This window comes from Siphateles boraxobius, unplaced genomic scaffold (genome assembly GCF_051911475.1).
Source record: "Siphateles boraxobius isolate OS27281-9 unplaced genomic scaffold, OSU_SipBor_1 20, whole genome shotgun sequence".
Lineage (NCBI taxonomy): Eukaryota > Metazoa > Chordata > Actinopteri > Cypriniformes > Leuciscidae > Siphateles > Siphateles boraxobius.
Genome location: NW_027508811.1, coordinates 12009975 through 12032648, shown reverse-complemented (window position 1 = coordinate 12032648; position 22674 = coordinate 12009975). Strand labels below are relative to the sequence as shown.

Genomic DNA, 22674 nt, shown 5'->3' with positions numbered 1-22674 from the left:
CTTCAAAACATTGTGTTTTGTTTTCAGCAGAAGAAAGTCTTACAGGTTTGGAACAACACAAGGGCGAGTAAATGATAATAAAACTTGCATTTTTGGGTGAACTATCCCTATAACAATAAAAGTAATACATAAAAACAAAGGATGTGTGATATCAGGTCAAGGGTCATAGGGGTCACGAGACCCTCATTTGCTTTTCAAAAAGCTCTCTCATCCAAGCCAGCCTTATCAGATGAGATGAAAGCAGGAAACACAGCACTGTTCTTTTAAAAGAATGTCACACCTGCCCGGTCAACCCTAAACACAACTTCCTAAAACCTAATATATTCTCTCAGAGGTCATATCACAAATTTAGGTCATTTTACTTTAAAATATTCAAAAGCACTTACACATATTGACTTCGTACAGTGCATATCTTAAAATGACAAGTTCACCATGATAAGCCCTTTACTGTCTCTTGTTCTTAGTTTTATTTGAACTGGGCTCTCCAGAGGAGGAAGCCCATGGGAGGCCTGTTTTATGGACTCTGGTTATCTGATCTGACAGAGCTCAAGTCCCATAGCACCAGAGTGCTAATGCAGTGGGATGTCAAAACAAACACACTCAAGTGTTCCAATGAAATCAATATAGCATGAGCACTGATGTAAACAGGAGCGAAGCTATATACATAGTCTAGACAACATTACTGTGAATCCCTGTGAAATGTCAAAAATTCCACTGTGAAACGTTGATCTAACCTAAATCTCCCCTAATTGTAACGTCACGGAGAACAGCCCAGCCCCCCACAGCTCAAACCGCTGCTCCGTCCCCTGTGTCAACTAGCGGCCCTGCGCGCTTTGGGCTTTTGAGTATGGCAAACATGCTGCACCGAATCAAATGACAAACGCCTGCTTATTGATCGCAGTTTGCACTTAGACCAGCTGATAGAAAGTAATTAATGACTCTATTTTCTTCTGTACCAAAGAGAACAATTGAGGTTTATACGGCAACAACATGCAGCCTTATAGAAGGCCCCCAAGGGAGCTGTCTATAAAAAAAGCCTGCTCTCAGATATGGAATGACTCAGATAATGCAAGGAGAAAAAACACAACAAAACAACCACAACTTAATAGGAAGAGAAAAAATGTCACCTCTGTGTAGCTTAAATACACACTCCCATGCACACACACACACACACACACGCACGCACGCACGCACGCACGCACGCACGCACGCACGCACGCACGCACGCACGCACGCACGCACGCACGCACGCACGCACGCACGCACGCACGCACGCACGCACACACACACACACACACACACACACACACACACACACACACACACACACACACACACACACACACACACACACACACACACACACACTCACACACATAATATCTCCCAGTCTCTTATCAGACCTCTCTATGGATCCATTTCTCCTGAAAGTCAGTTCATCCTGTAGCCTCAGCCATTGAAAAAAGGTCAAGCTGGCGGGTAGAATGGCAATAAAGCCCCTGAAATGGTACTATCAGTGGAACATGATTGATCAATTGAATTCCATAGCACAGAAAAATGTGGGATTAAGTAGAGTATTATACGCACAATGAGTTGAGGCATGATGTTCATTTCAAGTTCATTTCGCCTCTCTCCTGCCACCAGATCAGGCAATCAATAGGGGCCTTGCATATCATATATCACTACGCTCTCGCCGAGGAGAGAACATAATCTGCTGCAAATTTAGAATGACAGATTTGTAAGGGAGCAAAAAAGCCCCTCCACAACCAGAGAGGTGGGAGGCTGCCAGTACGGCTGCCGAGGATGCACGGACGTTTGTCGAATGTTTGCGAAGGGGTTTCCGGAGGAGCAAAATGAGGCACTGGGGAAGGAAGGCTACCTGCTTCGGCAGGGTGATGGGGTCACGGTCTGAGGGGAAACTGTTCATTTGTTTATAGAGAGCGAGATGGAGGGAAATGCATAAGCTGGCAGTCAAGCTGCGTAATTGTATTCAAGCCGGGACTGGCCTCCCGTTTTTCCAGGGAAAAGCAATCTGAAAGTGAAAGCAGCATTACATTCTAAAGGAAATGGTGCTTTTTAAATAATAGCTCTCCATTTTCCACCAGCCCACTGACTGAAAAGAGAACAAGGTGGCTCACGCTAAAACACATGACGTTCCCAACAAGTAGATGTTTGCTCTGAAGGCAATCCATCAATTACTGCAGGCCTATCAGATGATGACGGTGCTGATGCTGATCTGGGATGGGGGATGTGTGTGGGTCTTCTCTCCCCCGCTTTGCACCGTTCACATCTTTCCCTCCCTCCCTTTCTCTCCCAGCCTCATGTGCTCTATCTTTCTACAGCTATTAGGATCAGTTTGAGGCTAGTGCTGACTGAATTTGAGCTGATATACTCCAATCTTTCATCTAGTGGTGCTGAGAGGTGCACTACAGCGCTAGCCGTAGCTGTTGTGTGGGGTGTGGGGTGCGGGATGGCAGGGGAGGGGGGGTGGGTGGGGGGTGGTGGTGGTGTGCCTGCTCCGGGGAGAAACGGGACCATAACGACTGGTACTAGCATGTGGCCTTGTCCCCTCTCTCCTCTCATAGATGGTTCAGATGGCTCTGGCCCAAACAGTGATTCTCAGGGTAGTGTGGAGAGTTTACGGAAGCACCTGAGGGCCGATGCCTTCACTCAACAACAGCTGGAGGCGCTGGATCGGGTGTTTGAGCGGCCGTCATACCCCGACGTCTTCCCCACGTCAGAACACATCAAGCCAGAGCAGGTTAGTAATATCGAGGCAAATGGACGAATACTAACAAACTAATACACAAAAAACTGGAGATTATTAGACAGTCTGCAGTACTAATTTTAAAGCGGAGTGTGAGCGGACAGCAGAGTTTATTTGAACCGACAGATATTTTTTCTGAATAAAATCTCTTTAAGATAAACTAGTAAAATCAAGTCACCATACGATTTAATCCCAGACAAATGTTAAATGATGCATCTTGCCCAAGCATCACTAATATATGCATTAAATAGTGTAAGGTGCATTAAAGCCAGATTAATTTAGTTTCATCAACATGAATCCACTGATACGAATATGAGAAATAATTAACAAATCTTCAGTCTGAATGAAGAGTCTCACAAAAAATTATGCTGCAAAAAACAATCCAAAAAAACCCCCCACCTTGTATATACAAGCTCTTATTTAAAGCGTTTGGCTTATTACAAGAGATAAGCTTTATTTACTTTCATTATACTATCAAACAACCAGTGACTATTAATGTTTCCCTTGAAACTTCAAGTAGGGGCCCATAAAGCAAAAGCAGTGGCCTAATTGAGTTCATTTTAATTTCTCTCCGATCGCTGAGAATTACACTGGTGATAAATCAGGGGGACAGCCCTCACCCCTAGTAGAGGGCCTAATTTGCAGCTAATTACAAAACTGATTTCTACTGGAAGATCAATACCAAAACGAATTGGAAATGACTTGCAATCACAAAGAGAAGCCGAGAAGGTATTAAAAAAGGCAAGGAAAGAGGCTAAACGTGGGGGAAAAACAGCCCTGGAACAGTCCAGAAAAATCACTTTTAATTTAATGTAATATTAATCAGACTACATTCCCATTTATTGGTCCGTTTTCATGCCCCCTTTTTAACTCTTTAAAGAGCGGACCTATTAGCCATGTCTGGTGTGTGAGGCCGGGCATTAAAAAGCCATTTTGGAAATGCAAACTCAATGGGCTCACCCCTCCCACACTTCTGCCAGCCATTTGGTCATCCTTTTCAGATGGCTCTTCAGTTGCCCCACGCCCAACTTGCCCCTATCTGCATGATAAAATAGCTGTTGTGCATCTGAGGCCAGACCAAATAGAGAGGAACATCCGCTACTGGCCAACCGAACATTTGTAGCAGACAATTAGAGTTTATCTGGAATAGAGACAGACAAGTCTGGGGTCACAGCATTTCCCATTGGGACACAGGTCTATTGTGATGCGCAAATGCACGAACACACACACGCACACAGACGTATACGCATAAGAGCGGACATATGTATGCTCGCACTTTAATACGCGAGGAACAATGGGAGCCGGAAAGCTATTCTCATTTGTTGAATTAGTTACAAAGATATCTATTTGAAGAAAGTCATAGTACCTCAAATGCAGCATAATCCAACGTACATATCCAGAAAAACACAAGCGTCAATGTTTTTACATTTCAAAATAATAACAGAGAGCTGTTTTGGGGCTCATGTTCGTGTCATCATTTTCTCATCCTAAAGAAAACAATTTCAAATGCTCTCGAAACGAGGCCATGTTGGTAATCTAACAAAGCGGACCCGTCTCCTCCCTTGGCTGGTCAGGGGAATGACTGCAGTCAAGCACAAAGAGACAGCTGACACCCCTTCCTTTCAGTCTGTTCCAAATCCTACTCTCTGTCCCGCTCACAACCTTAATGTATGCACACACAGTTCACATTAACTCCACCAAAACACACATGCACATCTATTTGACTGGGGGAAATAAAAAATAATGTGCAAGTGTAGTAGGACTGGATTTCAGGTGCCCATTTACAAAGCCAACTGAGCCGCCATTATTTTAAATCCCTGGTACTTTGTGTACAACACTTTGCTTTCCTCAAATCATAAGAAATATAATAAAAAGAAAAATCATAACATATAGAACTGGCAGCTCACAGGCAGAAAGCTTTCTAATTGGACACCTAAAAGTGATGCTTGGATCCCAAGATATATCTACTTAAAGTGTCCCCCTCCCCTCATTGGCAGGCTAATGAATACTCGCTACCACCACTGAACCCTGGACTGGACGAAGTCAAGCCCAGTCTGTCAACCAGCGTCAGCTCAGATTTGGGCTCCAGCGTGTCACAGAGCTACCCGGTAGTGACAGGTAAGAGCGCTGGATAGACCGTCCCAGCTGACTATTAGAATACTGGCAGTACATTCATATTCTGGTCTATGTGACTGTTTTATGTGGTAAAGTGAGCTTTATAAGTTGAGCGGACAGGTGAGAGTGGAATGTGACATGTTGATCTAAAGCGGATGGATTAGTGCTGCCTGCTCTGAGGACCCATGTAAGAGAGAGGGGATCGAAACAGACAGGCGCCGTTTCTTGCATGCAAGTCCCAATCATTCAAAGTGATTATGGAAAACTGTCAGCCAGTGTCACTGTGCAAAAACCAATGGATTGTTTTACTACTTTACCTTCGTGTACTGAAAAGTTTTCTTCAGCTCATAGTGCTCAGAAAGAAATATGGCGGTCTAGCATGGTTTGGCCTTTGTTGTTGCATCGTTTTTGTTTTTTTCTTGTGGTATGCGGTGGTTAATGTCAGCCTGGCTAATTGAAAGATTGTTTCATTGTTGCGGCTGTTATTACCTCAGAGAAGGTTAAGTTTACTGATAGCCAACTGTCGGGCTGAGATTAATATGCTGAGCTTTTAATAAAATTCACATAATTATGCAGGAGCCATCAAAGCCAATGAGTTCTGTGTGGGCGGAGGACAGGATGATTGAAAATTGCTGTGCCCCCTTCTCAAATGATAGCTGGATAATGTTATGTGAAAAGAAAGGGCTTTTTTCCCCCCTCGGTAATATGTGGGAGGTAGAGTTCCCTCCAGAAAGTTGGGCCTCTGGAGAAGAAAGGTGTGTTTTTGTCCTTTGTATGAAAGCAGTCTCGGTCTAGGGAGCACCCTCATGGCAGGTGGCCTTTCTTGCACCTGGGACGGGACACACCGGGGGTCTTAGTGCAGACTACCTCTTGCTTCTGGTAGAGCACAGGAACGGCTCTACTAGAGAGATTTTCAAATGGTTGTTTAAGTTATATTGTTGTTAATGATTTCAAAACAGTGTTGTTTATACATGCATGATGAGGATACCTACCCCTGGCATCCTAAATTCAGCTTTTTCTGAAAAAATAAAATACAGTTGTAGTTATGTTCTAAAGCTCTTTCAGAATGTCTAGGCTCAAATGACATTTCTTGAGAGGCGTATATATATTAACTGTTCCATGTCGTATTCTAAATGACTTTTGGCAGTAATAACTTCATTTATAAAAATAAAAAAAGCAAGAGAAGCAGTTCAAAGACGCAATAACGTAATGTTATGGTGTACTCGCATGTGATAAACTGGAAATAAGAATAAGGACAGAGTTAAAGGAGGTGCTAAATTACCCTACGCATTTACACTGAGAGCCAATTCTGAATAAATTACTCCCTCTCATTGGATAGAGCTGGAGATTATGCTCATTCCCAGCAATGTTTTCCTGAGCCAATTAAAATTCACACTGCCATTGATCTTGTTGATTTTATGTCGTGCGATTTGCATAATCTATTAAAGATGAATGATTAATGAACTCTTCATTACAAAACAGAAATTGGAATTTTAAGGGCACTACGAAGCATAGGAGACGTGTTTTTTGTGTTAACTGTTTACCCAATTAGTTTTAGGGGTTACTGCTCTGTACTGAAAGTCCTAAAGGAAAAGCCATTTAAAAATAGCTTATGTATTGGATTGAAATTTATGATGTTGGATGAAATGTAATAAAAATAAATAAATAAAAGTACATTCCTTTAAATAATGGAATAGATGGATACTTAAAAATATTAATAATCATTTATAAATAATAATACAAAATCCCAGAAAAAGAACAGATGATAGTTATACGAGGAACTAATCTGTACTTCTGTTGTCATGAGGGGCAGTACTTTCCCCAATGACTCATGAACATTCCACACTTTCATGTATTAACTGTAGTAGAGGGGGGAAAAAACAATGGCATGATTTATTCAAACTGCAGTAAAAAGTCTGGATGCTGTCCAGATATGACTAGCCTTTTAAAAAGGCCGTTTGCACATACCTTCACAATGAATGACTAGTGCGGATTCTTAAGCACTGTTCCTGCCGAGCCATATAATGGAAGTCTTCCTGGTGCCAGTAGGATGGTACCGTGTAAATGGGCACCCCTCCGACCCGCTGAAAACCTGAGCAGGTGCTGAAGGGATCCCCCCTGTTCCAAATCTCTTCAGAGAGATGGAAGGAGAGGAGGGGGCGGGAGGAGAAAAAAAATACAGAGAGCCCGGGCCTGAAAGCAACAGAGCTCCATGTCTGAAAAAAAAACAAGCAAGAAAAGTAAGAAAGGAAAGCAGCATACGCAGGCAGAGTGAAAGAAAAGACTGCTTTGTGTCGGCTTATGCGGCTGATGAACTCCGGCTGAAATATATCCGACAGAGAGCCATTTTTTAAGTGTGGCCCGCTATTCTCCAGTGAGCAGCAAACAACACGCTGCTGGCTAGAGTGAGGTACCTGATGTGTGGCCCGGTGACAAACTGCCTCTGTCTTGAGTCACCAGAAGCCCCGGCAGGCCCTAGAGCCCAAATTAATGTTTATTTCAGCCTCACAATAGCACACTAACCTTTAAGCACAAATTTGATAATGAATAACTTTAGGAACTTATATTGGGGATTCAAGCAATTTGGTCTTCCAAACATTACATTGCTGCAATTGATCGGTGTAAAGCAGTCTGTTTTTCCTGTGATCTTGTGAGAAAATGTTGAAAATTGAGGTCAAAGATTTCAGTACTTTTACAAAACATAAGGCAGGTGACTTTGCTTGAACTGTTAGTTAAAAAAAAAAGGAAAAAGTCCTCTCTCTTCTCTTACTGCACCCATGTGAAACCATGCATTCATGAGAGCGAGACAGACGAAGAGAACTCTATAGCTCTCGTTCATGTTGAGATGTGATGCGCCTCCACATAGACCAGTGTTTATCTTCCATCTCTGTAATCAGGAGGTTGACAGCCTTCCTTTTTGCAGGTCTTGCTTGTTTCCAGGACAATAAGCAACAGCACCTCTGATTAGTTTCAGAGTTCAGTGATCTTGAACACTGGGCTTCGGTCAGTGTAGCGAACGCCCTTGTCTGCTTTACAGCGGCAAAGCAGAGGCCGTGAAAACGCGAGGCCTAATTCCTCCGACAGCCTCTCTTCCTTTTCTCCTTTATTGGCCTCTAAGGTTTTTTTTTTCTCGTTTTTTTCAAGTTAGGCTTTATGGACATCATCTTTGAGATATAGTCATCAACGGCCTCGTTTTTGTATGCGATTTAAAAAACCGTCATGTTTATCCTGCTCCTGCTGTATGAAGATTCGGCTGAGTCCCAGACCTGCGCAGGAAAGAACATTCTGCCATTGATTTGTGTGGGAAAGAGGCCAGTTAAGTTGCCTGATTTCCTGGCATTAGGTCAGAACGGGTTGTCAGGGTTGCATCTGACAAAAAGGAGGCCTTATCTTAATGAGCGACTCTCCGCACATAGCTCGGTTGTAAAACAACAATAGTTGGGAAACAGCTAATGAGGCTATCATGAAGCTGTGAGAGCCCTCCCCACAGACCATGTTAACAGCAGAGGATGTTAAAGAGGATGAGTGGAGAGAGAGATGAAGACAGAACTCACATTGATTGCTTGAGCTGCAGTGGCAAACCCGCTAAGATGAAAAATGCCAAACCTCATCAGCCAAATGATATTAGGGCTGGCGATGCAAAGGAGCCGTGTCGCGATTTGCAGGCTTTTTTTGTTTTGGAGATGCGACTCCTACCTCCGAACCTTAGGGAAATTTCTCTGTATTTGAGCTTGATTGATCTGCGAGCCATGCTGCTGTTTGCTGATGCTGTTCAAGAGATATTGTTTGAAAGTGATTTACCTGCTTGTATTTGCTCATTTTTAGCTCATTTGACGGATAAATAATTCCAATCAGGTTTGTATAAAAATGTAGCTTTATTTAGATTCAGATATAAATCTAAAGTTGATAGAAGACTGTGAAAGTGTCTTCTGTTATGGAGCAAATTACAAGTTGCTTTCCATTCTGAAAAAAAAGATAGAAAAAACAAACAAACAATGGAACCAAAGATTTCTATGATCAGTTTACAAGAAAAAATTATATTTTCACTTCTAATCTATTCTCTTCGTAAGTGTGAGTAAGCAGTGCCCAAAACTAAGACTCACAACGCAGGTAAAATTCAAGGAAAATTAAGTTTTATCAAATAAATATAACTGGCCACCTGGCCTTTAACTTTTCTTTGAATTCCCCCCCCAAAAAAAATTTTGAAATAGCAAATTATGGAAAACTGTGATATTCTGAATAAGATTTTTTTTCTCTCTCAATGTGAGCAAATTGAATTAGAGATTCAACTGGTCTACTGAAGATAAAATCAGTGACTGTTCCATCTTTACATATATACAATGTTTACATCAACAAAAAATTTCCACAATTATGTGCATCTATTTTTTATCTATTTTAAATTTATGTTGCAATTCCTGAATTTGTAGAGATGCATTCCAGGCACCAAGCAAGGAATAAAATATCAATCCTAATGTTTTTTGTGAGAGGCGATGTTTCACTGAGAGTTGCTGGGAGTACTAATGACAGCTGTAAATATACAGAAAAACTGAAATAAATAATTATTTTGTCAACTAGTTTTACAGAATTAATGCAAAATACCGTTTAATGATAAAAAAAATTGTAGCCCAAAAATATGTGTGGCAAAAGTTTTAAAGCATCTTTGATGTAATTATTTATGGATGGGTCTTTGCACATAAAACCCACACATCGCACAAGCACACAGTAACATTTCCTGGCTTACCATGACCAAATCCCCTCGTGCGTGTAGAAATGTTGTTTTCTGAGCGTGTGCCTCTGGAGGCTCTGTTAAAACTCCTGAACACACCAGAGGAACTGAGTCAGAACACCACGGCACTTCTCATAAATCCTTCTTTTCCTCCTAAACGCAATGTAGCATCACAACACTGTCAGCCAAACTTCATTTTCCTCTTCTTTTACTGCTTCCATTCAGAACTTCCATCTGTCATGATTCATTTTTTTTTTTTTTTTTTGCTGAGTGCGAGTGATTGTGCATTGTCTGATTGTATGTGTGTGGCTTTTTTTGTTGTTTTTCTCCACCTGGCAGAGTCACATTCATCCTCCGCGTGTGTTAAGCAGGAGCCGCATGAGGCTTCCCTGGCTCCTTTCACCCCTTCCTCACTGGCAGTCTCGGGTCTAGCGGAACTGTTGCCCCTCCAGCCCAGCGTGTCAGTAGATGCCTCCACCCCCTGCTACGGTGCCTATGCCCATCATGCCCCCAGCTACAGCCAGTATACAAGCCAGCCTATTATAGCAGGTACAGCCCTACAAAAAAAAGAAAAGAAAAGAAAAGAAAGATTAGAAACTTGTGCTGGTAAATGGGGAAACAGCCAGAGGCGTCATGCATCTGTTTCTTTTTGAGAGGGCACCAATAGCCGTCCAAGGTCATTTGGTGCCCTACATATTATCAAAGGAAGAAAAAAAACACTCTTTAACTAATTTTAAGCGTTACACTACCTTTGAGGAGAGTAAGATATTTTTTTAAAAAGTTTATTCAATTAAAATTATAATTAAATTAAACTAATTAAAAGTGACATTCTTTTACATTGTTAAAAAAAATCTATTTCAAATAAATGTTGTTGTTTTGAACTTTTTAATCATTAAAGAATCATGTGATCAACAGTGATCTTGAGCACCAAATCAACATATTAGAATGATTTCTGAATGATCATGTGACTGAAGACTGGAGTAAAAATTATGAAAATACAGCTTTGCCATCATATTAATAAATTATACATTATATATATATATATATATACATAAATTAATTACAATCGAAAATAGTTAATTTAAGTTGTAATAAAATTACACATATTACTATTTTACTGTATTTTTGATCAAATAAAGTGTAGCCTTGGTGAGCGTAAGAGACCTTAGAGATACCAAAGAGACCTCTTTCAAAAACCTTACCGACCCTGAACTATATGTATATATATATTTAATATTTTATTTTTTTACAAATTTTTTATCTACTGGGGCACATTCCATGGCGCTTCTAGAGACGGCGTCTGTCCTGTACTGTCCTGAGAAACACTGCTAACACTTTTCTAGTCTCTAGTTCTGTGATTATACTTATTTACTATATATATATATATATATATATACATATATATATATGATTAGAAGTCTGTGCATTAGTATTTCCAACATGCTTGTGAACGTGTGAGTGGGATTGTGTCTCTTGTGATACTCTATAAGCGCACATTTCATTCATGTGTTTTAGATAATGACCATAAACAAGACAACAATATGGCTATAATTTGCCTTCAGTTCCTTTTAATTGAACAAAAAGCACAATATCACGCTAAAACAAGTTTTCACATCGCTTACCATCCTGGTGTGCCTGTTTGACTGCCAGCACTCTTGTTGGACTGGGGGAATGCTACACCCCCCCACCCCCCCGGACCCTTAATGGTACCCTTTCAAACAATGATGCAGGACCTCATGAGGGTCCAGTCGGGGACTGACAAAGGCATACGTGCTCTACAGTTTGAGCCAGTACATCCAGCAGGATTGCTAGCCATTACCTCCAATTACAGAACTGAATATGGAGGCACTGCGCGCTCTGCACTCTCGTGATGTTTTGGGCTTTTTAGCAGTAGCAATGCCACCAGCAGGCCGAGGGCATTCTGTGCTTCTCTCTGTCGAGCAATTTAAAACACTTCAGTCAAAACAGGCCAGCAGCGCCACTCTGTGTAATAAAGGAAGTTAAAAGGCTGAGTGACCTAGAAGAGAAAAAAAAGCAGTGGAGGTGTTTTAGCTTCTGCAGGGTCAACAGTTTTTCAGGTTGTGAATTTAAGGAAAGGTGAACTTTACCCAGTGCATGCTTGGCATGTGGGTTTTCTAGTTTTTTGTCAACAACAAAAAAGCTTGAGCTGATTTCTTAGATTTTCAGTGAAAATGGTTACAGGCTTGTGCTTAAAAAACAAATATGTATTATTGTTATTGATGTGCATGTAACACTTTAAATAGTTTAATGCTTAGGGCACTTCTATACATCATACATTTTAATGTGCCAAAATTTGTGGTATTCATCTTTTTTTTTTTTTTACATCATATTAAAAAGTAACTCTAATGCCCCTATATATCTAGAATTTGTATGATCTAAAAATGTTGAATTCTGCCTAACTTCCTTCATTTGTTACAGTTCAGCAGTACACTTAAAAATTGTAATAGTAAAACCAAGTTCTTTTATTATTATTATTATTTTATTCTAAAGATTTTTTGGATAATCATAAGGGGGCATCAACACCATTAGGTAATTTATAGCCCATTGAATTATTATTATTATTATTATTATTATTATTATTTTGTGTGTGTGTGTAATTGTGCGCTTACAAATTTGACTTTCTTTACAGGTCGAGACATGGCAAGCACAACCCTACCAGGGTACCCACCTCACGTTCCCCCCACTGGGCAGGGCAGCTACCCCACCTCTACACTTGCTGGAATGGTCCCTGGTAAGTTTAATTACTATTTTACGAGGACGTAAATTTTAAGAGAGCTCGTAAAATTTTCAGGGAATGGTCCTGTGCAATTGATCATTTTCAGGAAACCTGAGGTCATGCAAAGCCAACCTGAATTTGCTCTTCTGCATCTGAAAAAAAATAAAAAATTGTGCATTAATATTCAATTATCACTAGCCCAAAACTTGCTTTTGTATGTTTTAATATATTAGTGTAGAATGCCAGGTAACATTTTAAGAATGAGAGTTAAAGAGAAGTGACACAATAGCTACATGCATATTGCCCGTGACATTTCTGGTGATGCTAATATTTATTAAACAGGATAATATGAATGAGAAGCATAATATTATTGAGGATAAGAATAATGAGGAGGATGAGGAGCCAGAATTGCAGTCTAACTAAAGACAAGGACAGGCAGTGTGGATTTCGATCTCGGGTCGTCAATAACCCGAGTAGGAGCTTCAGCTTATCGGCTGCTGAGGAGAAAATTAGCGCCTCTCAATAAGTGATCAGGGACATAAGTGCGGGATATAGGACAGTTCCTCTCAGTTCCACTCGAGTTCCAGTGCTCATTACGCCCCTCCCTCCCTCCCTCTCCCCAACCATTCGACGCTCTCACTGGCCATCGATAAACACAGCTTTCTCCACCCCAGCCTCCAGCGCTGCAGAGCGTATCTCTTTTCCCCTCTACTTAACCTGCAGTTCAGGTTCACAGCAAACAGTTAAGGGTCACAAAACAGCGGGCGGGAAGGCCTGTAAATATTTAAATCACTATCTCTCAGAGGGACCTGACTTAAGTTTCACTGTCAGGACAGGATGCAATCTGGCAGCAAGAACGGTGCCCTCTCCCCAAACAGCACAAACACACACATCCGTATGCAAACGGACAGCCTGAGAGATGCCGCATAGAAGTTGGAAAAGTGTAAATGCGATTTTACGCGGAGCCAGGGGATAACATCAGCGCTCAAAGTCGGACTTGTGAGCACAAACACGCAGTGTGCGAAAATTGGAAAACAAATATTTTACATCAGGCACAGAGAGGGATTCTTCTCTCGGTCACTGTTGAGTGCCTCAGATAGATTCAAGTCTGTCTTGGGCTTCCACGGCCCACAAACATGAATGGTTCGCAGGGGCAAATTTAATTCAGTGACAGGATTCATTTGCTGGGCAAACATATCTTTACAGGTACATCAAATATGTTTTCATCAAAGATTCATTTTCATTGGTCACACAGGCTGAGAAATCCTCTTAAATCCTAGAGCCAAGGGTTTTGTGTGCACTTCCATTCATCTGGCCCTCGAACGACTAAGATTTAGTGACAGACCCCAAACACTGTTAAAGCAAAAGCCATTCCTCACCAGCTTCATATAAAACCCGGCCTTTATTGTCTCATAAAAGAAAGAAACGTGGGGGACCAACAGCATTGCTCACTGACATGGACAGGGCCGCTTCCTGAAAGTCGAATTCGGCCGCATAAAAAGGGGCGAGTGTGCGCGAGAACGAATCCATTGGGGAGGTTTTTTGAAGCGGGGCTTTGGTGCGGCCAAAGAAAAGAGAATCTTAAGAGCGCAAATCAAAGAAAAGAAAATTCAAACCCCAGCTCAGGATTAATGTAACAAATTCAGCCAAAATGGCTGAGCACCAGGGCGTAGGAAAGAGGACAGGGCGAGCCATCTGCTATTTAGAGCGGCGAAACAATGCCAGTTCCTTTAGTTCTGATGTGTTGAACTAATGTGATGCAATATTTCAAGGACAGCGTAACTGTAATTCAGTTGAGCTCAATCTACAGCATTAGTGGGATAATGGTGATTATCACAAAATTCATTTACTTGTCCCTCCTCCGCAATCTAGATTAAACTCAAAAAAATGTATTTCCGTTATTGGAGAACATGAAAATTCTATTTCACTCTTACGAATTTTCCCATTTAATTTAATGTGTTGCTTGCTGTTTCTTGTAATTATTTGTGAGATTTACAAGCAATTTACGAGTAAAAATTTTACATAATAAAAGTAAATCCTACACCAATTGTTTTTCAGTGTTCAGTGAGGCAAATACAAGGGGGCAAATCTGTGTTAAACAACTCACAGTTTCAATAGTAAAGCCATAAAATGTAAACAATTAAAATGTTGTTTTTTTGTTGCCAACTTGTTATAATCCCTAAAACTCTAAAACAACAACAAAATATTTGAACAGCTTTACAAAATTAACAAAATAATTAATTTAAGTGCTTTTATGAAATTATTAGTTCTCTCAAATTGATAAATCGCGATTAATCACATCCAACATAACATTTTTTGCTTATATAATATACATACATATACTGTATATATGCATACATGGGTGTATGTATTGTGTATATATATATATATATATATATATATATATACACACACACACACACTTACACACACAGAGAGACACGTACACACATATATATTATATAAACAAAAACTTTTGAGTTAGATCCGATTAATTGCGATAAATCGATTTGACAGCACTAGAAATTATAAGATGCGTTTCAATTATCCATAAATTGGCAACATTTACTTTCAATATAAATTCCTCAGCGATAAAAGAGGGCATTATACCGCAAATTCTGACTGTTTAGCTTAACTTCTACTGAATATGCTTTAAGATACACCATTTTTTTTATTGCTAACCTGTCATTTGTGTTTGATTTTAGGAAGCGACTTTTCAGGAAATCCTTACTCTCACCCGCAGTACACAACTTACAATGAAGCTTGGCGGTTCAGCAACCCCGCGTTATTAAGTGAGTATTAACCCTTTTTGCTTATCCCTTATGGGATTAGTTGCTTTAAAGTGGGATTAATATAATCACATTTTACAATGACATTATTTGCATACAGCTTTACTTAACTTGCTACAGTTTTATTTCTCTTTTTGATTAGCAAGGTCATAACACACTGCATCTCTAAATTAAGACGCACATAAGCCCTTCGCAAGTGTTTTTGTGCGTGCCAAGGTTTCAGAACGTAATAGAATAGTTTGATTCTATTTTAAGCAAAATCATTGGGAGTGGGCATAAGTGTTGCTCTTGCTATGGTTTCAAACGCTCCGCTCTTCTGTTAACTTCCAGGTTCCCCTTATTATTATAGTGCCGCATCCCGGGGCTCCGCCCCTCCCACTGCTGCCACTGCCTATGACCGCCACTAGTTACCATGGCAACCCAATCAAACTGCAGGACCATGGCCACAGCCTCCATATCGTACCAGTCTGAATGGCGCTAAGGTCAGAGGGATTGAAGATGGCTACGCAGTCTTCAGTTTCATGGGGCCGAGATCGGATTAGGAGGGTCAAGCAACAGCGGGCCCCCCCCCTCAGACATCGACTACCCCCCTACCCCACCCCACCCCCCACCCTCACGCAACATCAACACTAAGGCTCTCATTCTCTAAATCGCTGAACAATGACTGAACTATTTCCTGAAAGACTTTGAAAGATTCTACAAAAATATATATATTATACAAGATATAAAACAAGACGAACCGTGTGAAGAAATACGAAGTAACAATTGATGTGTTGTTGTTGTTTTTGTTTTGTTCTCTCTTTAAATCAATCAATACATTCCTTTACATACTGTATTTAGTATCACTAACAGATCACACACACAAGGTTGCCTGAGGCCTTTAAAGTAATTTGCCCATGTCCTACACCATTTCACTAGTGTCTTACCTCTCACGGACAGAACAGCGACGTGTCAACTGAGCAGAAAGATGCGGAATTGCTCCATTTTCTGTCAAACAGACAAGTGTAACAGTCTTAGAAGCCATCTCTGACTCGTGGTATGAAATTACCTACTTGATTTAACATTTTCTGTGATACACAATCAAAACGGGGTACAGAAAACAGAAAAAAAAGATAAAAACAGGTCAGACACTGAAGAAGTTAACTGTTGCTGTAAATGACCTGAAAAGAAAACCGTTTATTAAATTATTGTTTTGGTTTAGCTGATGGTTTGTGTGCGTGTGTGCATTTGTGTGTGTCATACCTTTTCAGGATATTCCTATTTTTTCATCATGATCGGTGCCGCTCTTTTCTCGTTTGCACTATTTTGCATTACTGGATTTATAAGTACAAATGAATTGCAATTATCTTCGTAAGTTTGCCAGATTATATATTAGCAAAAAGGTCTACTCCAATTGACAAAAAAAAACAGCAACATTGGACAAAAAAAAACCACTTGCTATATATTACAAAACTAGTATATGGCTTTTTTTGTCCTTCCGTGTGGATCATTAATGATTCCTTAAACTAAAAGAACCATTTTTGTAACGTGTAACTGAGACAGAACGACTCTGACTGGCTCAGTACCAAAGTATTCATTAGCAGTCAATTGTACAACAAGTTCAACAAATGCCTTACAGCTTTTTTTAATTTCATTTTTTTATGGTTTGGCTATGGTCCTGAGAGGTAGACATGCATGTAAGCCCTCTGTGTGGTCGAACAAACGTTTCACCAAATGTTAACCGAGGATAGAAATGGAAAGGGTCCATACATACGCTCCTGGAAATGTAAAGTGAATGTACTTTATACCACGTTTGCCAAAGACTTAGTTTAATATTTAATATTTTATTTGCTGTATCTGTCAATAAAACAGTATTATGTTTTAATAGTAGTCAAAACTGATTGTATGTGGTAATGTTGAACAAAAAGGACAAGATCCATCTTAGGCCCACAGCAATGTACACAGAAAAGGTGAATTCTGTTACTTAAAGGTATGTCATTTGCAACAAACTGCTGCTTTGTAGAATGATTTGTGTATAATGTGAAAACAATTCTTCTATGTATATAAGATCATCTACATTTCACCATTGCAGTATCGTACTAATTTACTGATTCCATTTGTAGATATGACAATTGAAAAAAAAAAAGATTGACATTACATTTGTGTCTTCAATGTGTTGTGCTTTGCAGAGACGCACAACAAAAAGTTTGAAACCCGACCTGCGTCGTTCGGTGGGTTTCAGATGCTATCACCACATGTGCGGCTGTTTGTATGTTTTGTTTCGGTTCACATTTACTTAACTTGTTCATTCTGTTTAAGTCTCTATGCAAATCAAGTAAAATGGTATTCTGTATTCTCCTTTATTACTGCGTTCAATTTTACCTTTCATTTTAAATGATCCCCAAATCCTGTATAGAGGATAAGCCTGTAGAAATGAACAAATACATTTCACATGCATTGTTTTGTGGATTGTTTTTGTACTTTGAACCTTCCTGTACAAGTCAAGATGGAGTTAAACACAAGACTCAGAATTCTGAAGCTTTTTTGTCGCAAAATTAAGTTAATGTTATTTTGCTACAAGACCAGATGATTCAAAATTCATAGCATGCAAAGGAAAAAAACAATGACAAATACAACTGTACATGTACACACAGAGTAACCACAAGTTTTATTTCACACAATACAAAAAATATTATTTCGGTCTTCCTTTTTTTTAAATATAATTTCAGCTATGGAGTTAAACTACAGTCCCGCACAGAACGAAGATATTCTAACTCACTGCAATCTACATTTGTTTGTGGCTTTTGGAAACATGTTCTTGACATAATTCTTCTTTTTAAAACAAGCCCACAGCAGCAGGAAGGGGAGATGGTTCTCCTTTCATTAAAATAATTCAAAATATGTACTACAAACAAAATTTGTTGCAAGCATAAAAAGAGTTTCTGATGATAATATGTAACAAAAGGCAACATGGCCTTAGCCATCACTTTATTCCAACCTCTGTCCAGTTCTCTCTTCTTTTTTTTGTGCATATGAGAAATAAATTTTTTGTATGTCAGCCTGTGACAGTAGTGGTGATTATTAACCCTTTCATGAAAGAGTCATTCAGAGTTCAAGGATACTCCAAACTGTGAGACATTCGGTTTGAATAATTGCTAGTTATGAAAATATCGCATCTGTTAGTGTCCAGTAAATAAATGTATACTGAGTGTTTTTAAACAAGCATATATATACACACACACACACACACACACACACACAAACACACACACATATTGCTTCATATTCATATCTAATAACAAACCCAAAAATCAATATGGCCTTTTATTCCATTGCAAAGCGGACACAAGAGGACGCTTAAGGCTGAAAGAGACAGTGAGATGCAAACATAAAAGAAGTTCAAGCGAGGAAGAAAGAAAGCAAAGAGAGTCTTAGCGAGAGTGAAAGTGTAAGCAAGTAAAAGGAAGCGTGGAGGAGCGGAAGCAGAGAGCAGTCGTCACAGTGAGGGTGTAAAACAGTGTGGACTATTTAATGATGCATTGGGTTCCCTCCGCAGCTGACTGGTGCCTGCAGCAGCTCTTCTCCAGCCCGAGCAGACAATCCTACCCTGCTGTAATTCAATTTTTCTGCCTATTGTTTATTTCATGGCTCCCCTGTGAAGCATCAAAAGCTGCTGTTCTGTCAGCCTCTTACTGTCGTATATGTTTGTCATTCAGCCCTTGTTAAAATAACGAAAAAGGGCTGCCTCTGTTCTTCCCCCAGCTGAGAATTCCCAGTGGTAAAATTATTCCATTTAGATGGAAACTTTTTTGTCACTCCCCTGTCTAAATTGGCATATCTGCTTCTTTTGCTGGAACCAATAAACTGTGAACCCGGATGCATCTGTCAATCAGGCTCATCTTTACTTTAGCATGCCAGATGACAACAGGGGAGATGGGGGTGGTGGTGGGGGGGGGGGGGGGGGGGGGACGTGTGTGGCAGCAAAATGGAATCAGCTGATTGGCTCTCATCAGCAAGGCATTACAAAAAGCACCTGTCATCCTCTCGGCTTCTCAAACACTGCAAGGGGCCCGAGCTCAGTACTACTGGAGACAACTATACAAACAAATGCAGTCTCATTCTCAAATGTATTTCAAGGTGAACTATTATGGTAAAGTGAAAGTGACCTTGCAGTTTATATATTCTGAATGTTTACAATACTCTAATTGATTTTAATGCATTATTATTAATGATACTGTGCAATTTTTTGGGAACTTGTGAAATTATACGATTTTTTTTTAACCTTTAACACATTCTCACAGTATTATGAACTTGAACTCAGTAAATTTAGCAACTCTCAGTCCTAACTCTATGTATGCTACAGAAACGCACATGTAAGCACTATTCCAATTATCTGACAACCCCAGAACTGCAGTATGACTGTATTACACTTGTTTTACAAGACTAACCTGATCACTGACATAGAAACATACACGTTTCCAAGAAACAGGCCAGCGTGACATCGCCTGCATCTCATCAAGCATTAGTCACATTGGTAATCGCACGGAAAATGTGTCCATGTAGTTCTATGTAAATTTCCTACAAACAATAAAGATTTGTAGACACATTATTCATAAGAAATGGGAAAATGTCGGATGTTTTCTGAGGCTTGAATGGGGAGAAAACGGCATCATCTGTCATGGGGTGTCACACTGGAGAGAGAAGGAGCACCAGAGGAGTTGCACTGGACAGCACTCGCTGTTAAGTCCTGTCAGCCGTCTATGTGCTCGTCATCATCACTGCTGTCATATTTGATGCTGGGGAGGGGAAAGGCCAACCTGGGGCTGTCAATCAAACACACCTCATTAGGGACAATGCTAATTATGAAATTTTCTACAATGTCTGGGAATGGAGTATTTCTTAGGTACTGTATATCATCAAGTCAAGTGTAGTTTGTGAGATGACAAGAACTGATTTTTCATGTTACTTAAAACATCTATGATATGAATAAATCGGAGCATGAAAAAAAATACTTTGGGCTGCCAGTAATTTCTCCAGATTTCAAAGTAATTTTATGGAAACACAGGCTGCAAATCTTTTGCCATTAAAATAAATAATAATTTTTAAAAAAAAAACTTGCATACAAGTTACTAGATCTGACAAGACTTACATTTGCTCTCCCTGTATTTTTTTTTTTAAACTTCTTTTTACATGCCCTGTTCCTATCAGAAACATCTGTGAGTGTCTTCTGGATGGTTTTGCATCTTGTCATGAGAGCCTTGTACCATATCTGTATAATTGTTAATAAAAGCCTACTGCTTAAATATGTTCAGAAGGTATTCCAGGTAGAATTGCACACACAGACCAGCCACTAGTCATGTGACTATCACTGAAAACTGAGACTCACACGACATTTGATCACTGGTTTAACAGAAATCATTTTACTCTTTTAAGAACATTGCATATTTAATCAGCTCCTGATTAACACAATTATTATTTAAATTATCACTCAGTGAGTTATTTAACCATGTATTACTGTCTTTGGAAGGCTTTTGTATTTCCAACTCTTAAAAATGTACAAATTCACATCATTTCATATTTACATGCAATGCAGAGATTCCCCAACTTTTTCTCAGCTGAATTTTTTTGCCTTAATATATTTACTTGAAGTAAGCCCTTATAGTTTAAGTTAATAAATATGTCAATAATAAAATTATATGTCAATAATAGTAATAAAATGAAGTTCACGTTCCCTGATTAATGGTCACATGACATGTGGGTAAACACAATTTTTTGTCATTTTGTAAATGCTTTATTTTAATTGTTTTCATTTTATTATTATTATTTTTTTATGATTTAATTAATAGCTTTTCATTAAACTCACAAACCCCAGCAGGTCCATCATGAACCCCAGTCTGGGAAACCCTGACTAATGTAATACTTAATGCACTACATGTCGTAACAAAGAATGGACTTTTTTTTTTCCTCTTTGTATTTTTATATCAGTACAAGATTATGCTATTCAAATCAATGTAAGAAATGAGTTTGGTCAAAAGTAATCTAAAAAGTAATCACAAAGTAGCCAGAATACATTACTGAAAATTAATTTACTTTACATTACTAACTACAATTTTTGTCATGTAATTTGGAATCAGTAACTGACTACAATTTGTAAGTAATCTACCAGGCACTGTATTAGTGTTTATAATATCTTAGTATCTTAATATGCTTTATAGTTACATTTAGCAAATTAGGGCTGGGCGATAATAAAGTTTACATTTACAATACAAGCAATCAAGCAGTTGAGATATGCTATAGTATCACCCTATGTGAGTATATGCATGAGGATATAGTTGGACATACTTATATATCCAGCTTCATAGATTGGTGATAATATAGTTACATTTTGCAACAACAACAGAAAATGAAGCAGTTGAGATTTGCTATATATCGACTTGACATGAGTGTACTGTACAGTACTGTACAGTATGTGGATAAAGTTGGATGTAACTTTATAGCTGTGTGATAAAACAGTTTACATTTTGCGACAATATAAACAATTATGCAGCCGAGATTTGCTATATATTGCTTTAGGTGAGTGTATGCTGTAGCAAAGACTTCAAATGTGCAAAGATGGAGCACTTATATTACTTATAAATAGGGAGAAAGTGCAAAGTCCCGACTTCTAAATAAAAGAGCCAATCGGTGATTGGTAAAGTCATCGTGTCACTGCAGCTGCCGTTAGTTGCAATAAGAACAGTCAGCGTGCTTAGCACATAAGCATTGACGGATCTGGCCGGAAATATAAGCTTTTTAAATGTTATTCAAACATAAGAAACACAATTTATGGGACAATTTAAAAGTTATTGTTTCTGACTTGAAATTAATTTAAATAATGTGACTTTTTGAGATTTCAGGATTCCCCCATTCAAGTAGATAGGACTTGATCTTGGATTCCCGAAAAAGCTGCCTGTGGCATTACAAATAAAGAACAGACTTTCCTTGAAAGGGACTTTAACTGGATGTAGCAGGTATACAGGTCCTTCTCAAAAAATTAGCATATTATGATAAAGTTCATTATTTTCCATAATGTAATGATAAAAATTAAACTTTCATATATTTTAGATTCATTGCACACCAACTGAAATATTTCAGTAATACTGATGATGTATTAATACTTAATACTGATGATTTTGGCATACAGCTCATGAAAACCCAAAATGCCTATCTCAAAAAATTAGCATATCATGAAAAGGGTCTCTAAACGAGCTATTAACCTAATCATCTGAATCAACTAATTAACTCCAAACACCTGCAAAAGATTCCTGAGGCTTTTAAAAACTCCCAGCCTGTTTCATTACTAAAAACCGCAATCATGGGTAAGACTGCCGACCTGACTGCTGTCCAGAAGGCCATCATTGACACCCTCAAGCAAGAGGGTAAGACACAGAAAGAAATTTCTGAACAAATAGGCTGTTCCCAGAGTGCTGTATCAAGGCACCTCAGTGGGAAGTCTGTGGGAAGGAAAAAGTGTGGCAAAAAACGCTGCACAACGAGAAGAGGTGACCGGACCCTGAGGAAG

General features: G+C 39.3%; 1 protein-coding gene across 15 annotated transcripts in view; it reads left to right on the top strand.

Moving 5' to 3' along the window:
• The window catches only part of pax2a (paired box 2a), a 33171-nt gene extending 15000 nt beyond the window's left edge, over positions 1–18171 (top strand). For 5 of the 15 annotated variants that reach the window (XM_077236820.1, XM_077236822.1, XM_077236818.1 and 2 more), the window contains 5 exons: positions 2586–2761; positions 4765–4885; positions 12259–12360; positions 15051–15137; positions 15465–18171. In XM_077236820.1, coding sequence (XP_077092935.1) covers positions 2586–2761; positions 4765–4885; positions 12259–12360; positions 15051–15137; positions 15465–15541 — 563 coding nt within the window. In that variant the 3' untranslated portion in view covers positions 15542–18171. Of the gene's footprint in view, positions 1–2585; positions 2762–4764; positions 4886–9947; positions 10158–12258; positions 12361–15050; positions 15138–15464 lie in introns of all 15 variants that reach the window. The other 10 variants (XM_077236812.1, XM_077236811.1, XM_077236810.1 and 7 more) reach the window with 5 other exon arrangements.
• The last annotated feature ends 4503 nt before the right edge of the window (positions 18172–22674 follow it).